This window comes from Eucalyptus grandis, chromosome 2, assembly GCF_016545825.1.
Source record: "Eucalyptus grandis isolate ANBG69807.140 chromosome 2, ASM1654582v1, whole genome shotgun sequence".
Taxonomy (NCBI): domain Eukaryota; kingdom Viridiplantae; phylum Streptophyta; class Magnoliopsida; order Myrtales; family Myrtaceae; genus Eucalyptus; species Eucalyptus grandis.
In genome coordinates this window covers 26,348,585-26,356,437 of record NC_052613.1, presented here as the reverse complement: position 1 = coordinate 26,356,437, position 7,853 = coordinate 26,348,585, and the positions used below count along the sequence as shown (strand labels likewise).

The 7,853-nt window shown below is 37.6% G+C and overlaps 1 protein-coding gene across 1 annotated transcript; it reads left to right on the top strand.

The window, feature by feature from the left end:
* Positions 1-4,902: 4,902 nt before the first annotated feature.
* On the top strand, positions 4,903-7,632 carry LOC104426701 (protein PELOTA 1-like). The gene is made up of 5 exons (XM_039306314.1): positions 4,903-5,352; positions 5,486-5,524; positions 6,209-6,303; positions 7,034-7,140; positions 7,385-7,632. The coding sequence occupies exons 1-5, from the start codon at positions 5,317-5,319 to the stop codon at positions 7,456-7,458; spliced, it is 351 nt and encodes a 116-aa protein (XP_039162248.1). The 5' UTR covers positions 4,903-5,316; the 3' UTR covers positions 7,459-7,632.
* The last annotated feature ends 221 nt before the right edge of the window (positions 7,633-7,853 follow it).

The window sequence follows — 7,853 nt, the reverse complement described above, 5'->3', positions numbered from 1 at the left end:
ATAAAGCACTTACTTCACTAATTCCTAAAAACCGGGACAACTAACACACAAATTAACCAAATGTGACTCCACTAACTCCTAAAGACTAGAATGACTGAAAAAACCAAATCAACAAAACGTGCAGAAAGAAACAACTATTATTTCAACACAAACTGCATGCTTGCATGGCCGGGAAGATAAGAGAAATTGTATAGCATGTGTAAAACTACATGTGTGTGACGGGTTGATTTGCAACGGATGAAAATGGAAAACTCATCTAGGGTCAAAGGGATTATACACTAATTAATTTGGATTAAGAAGATTATTACTGGAATATGTCTCTAAGGATTGAGTGATTGACATACTTGTTTCTACAATCAAATGCCAAAATCCTAACGAAAATGACCGCAAGAACCTCGCCCTCTGCTCGAAACTCAATTGTTGTTTGTTGAACATCGGAGGATAAAGTATTTCCTATGTTGATATACTGTCTTAATGTCGTCTGAGGTAGATCTCCTTGCCTATTAGTAATTTGAGTGTGGATTAAAGGGATTTAACTTTCCATCAATTTGATACCCAACTCAATCATAAGTTAATGTTACTAGGATCAACAAGTGTGTAACAAACTTAATATTATGTTATATAGCTAAATTAGTTTGTTAGAAAAAGGTGTAGCTTCAACAGTTTCGTATGTATTATAGATGTCCCGCGTTTATATAAATTGCCATCTAGCTAAATATCATTGAATGATTTACGTAAATTTTATCGTGTAGAGACACACATATATAAGGAAACTATGCGAAACTTTATTACCTTGGCTTCATTTAGTTTTGATACTTAGTTAATGTGATTTTGATTAATGATGCATTTGTTTCACTAAAAGTTTCATGATAAGAAAAAGTATTTTTCATAGAAATCATTCTTAAGTATTTTTCATAGAAATCATACTTGGTAGTTTTTATTTTTACTTTTTTGGTGTCAATTTGTTTGGTAATTTAGGATAAGTGACTTCTTCTTGCTGGAAAGGGAAATCGTTTTTCCCCTATTCTAAGCTTCTTGCTTTCAGTCTGTGAAAAATGTTTTCTACAAATCAATGTTTTCATCCAAAAAAGCGGACCCAAAAGATCAAATATATAAAAAAGAAAATGGGATGAGGGGAATGGAAATTGAAAATACTTTTTGCTTTGCTTCTTTTGTATTGTCTTTGAAAGGAAATAAGGCAATCCAATAAAAAAGACAACAAAATATAGAAATGAATAGGAAAAAGAGAAAATCTTAAGATTGGCCGCCATCAATTCTCTCACCGATCAATAACCTATCCGGCCCACTAATGTTGTATTTAAGCGCTGCTTGTAAATACAAGTGTTGACTTTGGCACCTCTTCTGCTTCTCTTTTTCTTATCGTTTGTGATTCATTTTCTTTAAAACATATGTGTGTGTGTATTATATACATATAATATATATCTTTCCTTCTTTGGCGCAACGCAAAACGCACAAACAGATAAGGAAATTGGCGCAAGAAAGCTCGTAACTTTTCAACCATAAATGTCGCCCATGAACTCAAGGCAAGCTGTACGTCAGAACCCATCACCACCATCACCTCCTCCTCCTCCTACTTCTTCTCCTCCACCTTCTTAACTTAAGCTATACACACAAGAAAAGCACGCAGACCACAAGCGCACACACTGCTAAGCCCCAGCACTAGCCCCTAGCCACCGAGCTGATCGGCCCAGGCGTCGATGACGTCCTCGTCGTCCATGCCGACATCCTCCGCCGACTTGGCTTCCAGGACCCGGGTGCCCTCATAGGTGAACCGCACGGCGTCGTACGGGAGTCCCCTGCGAGAGCAGTAGTCGGCCATGAGGGCCCCGAGAGGCATGCGCCGGTCCAGCAGGTAGCACACGTCGTCCTCCTTCTGTTTCTGCACGCGGAGGAGGATGGGGTCAGGCCGGCTGTTCTCGCAGCCCACCGATGACAGGATCACCAGCTTCGTCTCCGTTCCGGCAATGCCCATCGTTGAATACAGAGAGAGATGATGGAGGTGTCTCGTTTCTTTCTTCTGCTCCGCGATCTGCCGTTCATTTTGACATGCGATTACGTTTGCCCGAGGAGCAGCAGCTTTGCTGCACCAACCGTTGCCAAGTGACCGCTCCATGCTAATTCTGCACAGGGAGCGGCTAGCATGAGACAGTTCACTGCGGAATGACAGTGGAACGGCGAAGTGCCAGCCACAGATCCCTTTTTATACACATAGCTGATGGATAGAATGCAATCATTAATTGCTGACGAATTATTTATCTTTCTTCAATGGAGACGTTTAGTGTTTCGATGCGACGAGGATGAAATAGCGACCACGGATCAGAAAAGAAGAAGAGAAAAGAAGAAGCGATGGCCGTTCTTTCTTTGTCTTCGGTGTTTTCCGCGGACGAGAGTGACGACTGAAAAATCTCCAAGGTCGTTTGGCCTGGTTTTCTCAGGGCTCGATGCAGGTTGATTTACAACGGATGATAATTACGAAGATCATTATTACATTAATTAATCTTGATTACGAAGATCATTACCAGAGTACTTTTTAAGGATTGAGTGACTGGGATACTTATCTCTATATTTAAAGGCTGAAACCCTAATGAAAATGAACGCAAGCCCTCCGCTCGAAGCTCGTTTCTTGTCCACTAAATGTCGGAAAAGAAAGTATTTCGTGTATCAAATTACCATCCCGATGTTGCCCGAGATGGGTCTCCTCACCTATTAGTAATTTGTTTATTGATTTACAACGGAAAACTCATCTAGGGTCAAGGTGATTATTACATTAATTAATCTTGATTACGAAGATCATTACCGAGTACTTTTTAAGAATTGAGTGACTGGCATACTTGTCTCTATATTTAAAGGCTGAAACCCTAATGAAAATGAACGCAAGCCCTCCGCTCGAAGCTCGTTTCTTGTCCACTAAATGTCGGAAAAGAAAGTATTTTGTGTATCAAATTACCATCCCGATGTTGCCCGAGATGGGTCTCCTCACCTATTAGTAATTTGTTTATTGATTTACAACGGAAAACTCATCTAGGGTCAAGGTGATTATTACATTAATTAATCTTGATTACGAAGATCATTACCCGAGTACTTTTTAAGGATTGAGTGACTGGCATACTTATCTCTATATTTAAAGGCTGAAACCCTAATGAAAATGAACGCAAGCCCTCCGCTCGAAGCTCGTTTCTTGTCCACTAAATGTCGGAAAGAAAGTATTTCGTGTATCAAATTACCATCTTGATGTTGCCTGAGATGGGTCTCCTCACCTATTAGTAATTTGTTTATTGATTTACAACGGAAAACTCATCTAGGGTCAAGGTGATTATTACATTAATTAATCTTGATTACGAAGATCATTACAGTACTTTTTAAGGATTGAGTGACTGGCATACTTGTCTCTATATTTAAAGGCTGAAACCCTAATGAAAATGAACGCAAGCCCTCCGCTCGAAGCTCGTTTCTTGTCCACTAAATGTCGGAAAAGAAAGTATTTCGTGTATCAAATTACCATCCCGATGTTGCCCGAGATGGGTCTCCTCACCTATTAGTAATTTGTTTATTGATTTACAACGGAAAACTCATCTAGGGTCAAGGTGATTATTACATTAATTAATCTTGATTACGAAGATCATTACTAGAGTACTTTTTAAGGATTGAGTGACTGGCATACTTGTCTCTATATTTAAAGGCTGAAACCCTAATGAAAATGAACGCAAGCCCTCCGCTCGAAGCTCGTTTCTTGTCCACTAAATGTCGGAAAAGAAAGTATTTCGTGTATCAAATTACCATCCTGATGTTGCCTGAGATGGGTCTCCTCACCTATTAGTAATTTGTTTATGGATTACAGGGTTTTCACATTTCATCAATTCGATATCTCACTTGGTTACAAGCTAATGTTATTGAGCTGGGCAAGTGTATAACAAAATTAATGTTATATTATTTAGCTAAACTTAGTTTGTTAAGGTGTGGCTTCTACCAGCTTGTATGTATAAATTTCCCACGTTTTTATAAATTGCTATCTAGCTAAATATCTGTTAATGACTTAGGTAAATTTTATCATGTATACATATATATGTATGTTTATTTGTATGTATATAAAGAAAATGTGCAAAACTTTATTAACTTGGCTTCATTTGGTTTTGGGACTTAGTTAATGTAATTTTGATTAATGTTCATTTGATTGACCAAAAACTTCATAATAAAGGAAATTTTTTTCTATAGAAATCATTTTTGAGAAAAATGGTTAATTTTCATTTGTTTGGTAATTTAAGAAAAATGATTTTTTTTTCTCGCTAAAAGAAAAAATCATTTTCCCCCAATCTAAGTTTTTTGCATCCAGTACAAGGAAAATATTTTTCATAAATTAATTTGTTTCTGTTATCCAAACACTAAAAAGTCAGAAAATAATTTTCCTTCAAATAAACGGACTCTAAATTTTAAATGTACACGAAAATGGAAAAGGGGAATGGAAATTAATTTTTTTTGTTTTTTTTTAATTGTCTCTGAACGGAAATAATGTAATCCGGTCAAAAAGACAATGGAATAAAGAATGCCACGCGTTGAACATCAATAAGCTATCCAGCCCACTAACGCGCACTAATCTTATAGTTAAGAGATGCATGTGAATACAAATGTTGACTTTGGTACCTCTGCTGTTTCCTTTTTCATCCAGTGAGCTTGTATGAATTTGAAGGACATTTATTGAATGTTATATCTACTCTGTCCCCTGTATTAAGTCTTATTTTGGCCCTGTTTCATTTTTTTTTTTGTTTTTTTTAGATTTGTTAATTACATCCAATGCTGAAGAAATACCATTTTATATGAGACTCATCAGGTCTCTTCTGCTATTTAGTGATCTTCAAGACGCATTGCAGCTTGAGTACTTATTTGGCGATATCGAATAATGGATATCCAATCATCTTTTAAAAGGAGAAAAGTGATGGCCAACTTGTATGCACAGAAAGGACTAGAGAACTACTGGTCAAAACTAAGGAATAGACAGTCACACCTTTTTGTCGAGAGTGATAAATGAACATAGTAAGACGTATACTCAAAAGAAGCAGACTTTAAGTAAGGATGATACCGTTCTTTCGTCGGCTTGTAATGTTCTTGTCTTATGTAGTGGCCATATGAATCTTCTGTTAGTTCTTAAATGAGTATTTCTTCAGGGGATAGTCTCATTTTTGTCGATCGTTTCATGAAATACTAATTTAATGTAACTGATAAGCATGCTTAGTTAATTACATCATCCCTTTGCTAATATGCAGGCATAGTTTAAAAGAGGTTTTGAATGCCCCAAATGTCATGAGTATGATAAAAGATACTAAAGCAGCTCAAGAGGTACGTAATACCGAGCAAAAAATTCCTTTATCGTTCATTTTCTATCTCAAAAATTTCTCTATTGAGTTCTTCATGAAAAAAAAGAAATGCATGGCCCTGATTACAAATTTTTCATTTTGTCCGTTTAATACAGGTCCAAGCTCTCAAGGATTTCTTCGACATGCTCTCAAATGTCAGGTTCTTTTCCTTTTAAAAAATTTCACATTCTCTCTTCATCTCTTTATTAATCGATGCCTTGTGATAAGCATTTGGAAAATGATAAAACAGGCATGCAAGATAATTAGTTGCTGACTGATTGGGCAAAAACCATAAAATAGTGTTTACTTGTCGGAACAGCTTAATCAAAGCCAGAATTGGATTAAGGTCAAAATAGGCAGTGCTAGCGTTTCTAAGGAGATGCTGAAACCGTGGTCTTCCATTTTGATGTATCATTATTGGAAATGATGTTTCAAAATTATCCCAATTTTGTGCAATAAGGCTTAGTTGAGTTTATTGTTAATCCTGTTGTCGCCTCTGTAGTTGCTGTTTTTTTTTTTTTTTTTTTTTTTGGTAATCCAGGGAACCCCGTCAGCCGTTCGTCACCTTACGGCGGTACATAGCCGCCAAGTAAACCCTGGAGTGATGCTAGCGGAGGACCCACCACCTCGACATCACGCAAGTAAACCCTGGAGTGATGCTAGCGGAGGACCCACCACCTCGACATCACGCTTAAGACGCCGATGCTTCCACTGGGTTTTGACCCTTGCACCTTTCCCCCAAGGTTCAAGGTCTTATCCAACTTCGCCACCAAGGCCGGTGGTATGTAGTTGCTGTTGTTGTAATTATAATTATCCATTATATAAAAAATATTTTTTAGGACGAGACCCGGGCATGCTATGGACCTAAGCATGTGGAGGTGGCCCATGATAGAATGGCTGTCCAGACACTCCTTATCACTGACGATCTCTTCAGGTCAGCCCCCAATATTTATGCCGACTGTAGCTGCTTGCCATGCGTCCAACATCCCATTGGAATTATGTGTTGTTGTCTTTTCCTCACTGACATTGTGTAGCAATTCACTCTTATGCGGATAGCTGTTTTCTTTCTCACAAGAGCTCGCTCAAAGCGTCTATGATAATATAATATAATACTAATAATAATAACAATACAATAGTAAATCATGCATGAAATATCTCTGGTTTTTCTTATATGGCTTTTGAATAAATCCAAACTGATAAATGTACACTGCAAATCCTTCATTTGGATCGTTTGCAATTACTTTAATATTTTCCATGCCCGTTTTCATAAAGTACAGAGAAATGAAAATTGCTTGCACCGGTTCTTGATCTCCCTATATCCGGTGAATGTGATTATGTTTTTAAGATGGATTAATTGCCCAGCTACTTTAGCTGCCTAGCGTGCAACTATAACTCCATTGTTAATTCGACTATTTATTCAAGTACTATTCAACAAGAACTTTTGGAACTTTTTGAGAGTGCACAGCCCTCTCTCCTGATTCCCTCCCAGTCCCATGTCCATTTCTATTTTGGTTTCCCTCTCTCTGATTTCTGTGTTCTAACAGTATGACTCATGCATATTTTTTTAAGCGATGCATTGGTCTATAACCCTAATCCTATATGCATGAAATCACTATACGTGATGTGATTAGTTTTTCCTGATGACATCTTGGGGTTGTCTCCAGAAATGCCGATGTAGCAACAAGGCGAAAGTATGTCAATTTGGTCAACTCAGTGAAGAATTCAGGAGGCACTGCTCATGTATTTTCATCCATGCATGTGTCGGGAGAACGTAAGCATCATTGATTTCCTTCTTTTGCACCATCTTTAATGCATGTTATCCATGCTTGGTTTTGTGAGTAATAATTGGAGCCTTTAAGCATTAGCTTATTGAGATAAAAGTACCTTTGGCACTAAATGGACAGATAAATGAGGATGATAAAGCTTTGGATTCTGCATATGTTATATTATGTTGGTATAGATAAAGCTTTTATAACTTTGAATAAACCGGCTTACAAACGTTTCTTCATGAACAGAACTGGCACAGTTGACTGGGATTGCCGCCATTCTTCGCTTCCCTCTACCTGACCTTGATGATATAGAGATGTGATCCTGTCGTTGCGATAAGCTCGGAGGAAGACACGACATAAGACAAGGAAGACGCAATTTGTGTACATATTCTCTGTGGTCAATTTCTGAGGGAAGACACAATAGAAGATGATTTTGTCAAATGTTCTAATTATGAACAGAATCATGTGTTTTATATCAAAGGATGTGGCTTATTGTGCCATTTGATGGTTGTGGCATTGGATGTCTGATTCTCTTGGATAAATCACGAGTTAATCGATAGTTTGCTGTAAATGTTTTACGATACGTTATCAGTCGAAATCCAAGGGCGATACATAAGATTGAGTCTTGGATGGTATTGTGCCATATGTAATGGCTGGGGCATTATATTTTTCCAAGAGTTCTTTGGGGGTTTTTTAAGTGCATATAGCTTTAGTG

Excerpts from the sequence above, each read along its gene's own strand:
- LOC104426701 (XM_039306314.1), top strand. The coding sequence starts at position 5,317 with ATGAGTATGATAAAAGATACTAAAGCAGCTCAAGAG. Across the intron at positions 5,525-6,208 it reads TCTTCGACATGCTCTCAAAT|GACGAGACCCGGGCATGCTA; the intron begins GTCAGGTTCTTT and ends AATATTTTTTAG. Across the intron at positions 6,304-7,033 it reads ATCACTGACGATCTCTTCAG|AAATGCCGATGTAGCAACAA; the intron begins GTCAGCCCCCAA and ends GGTTGTCTCCAG.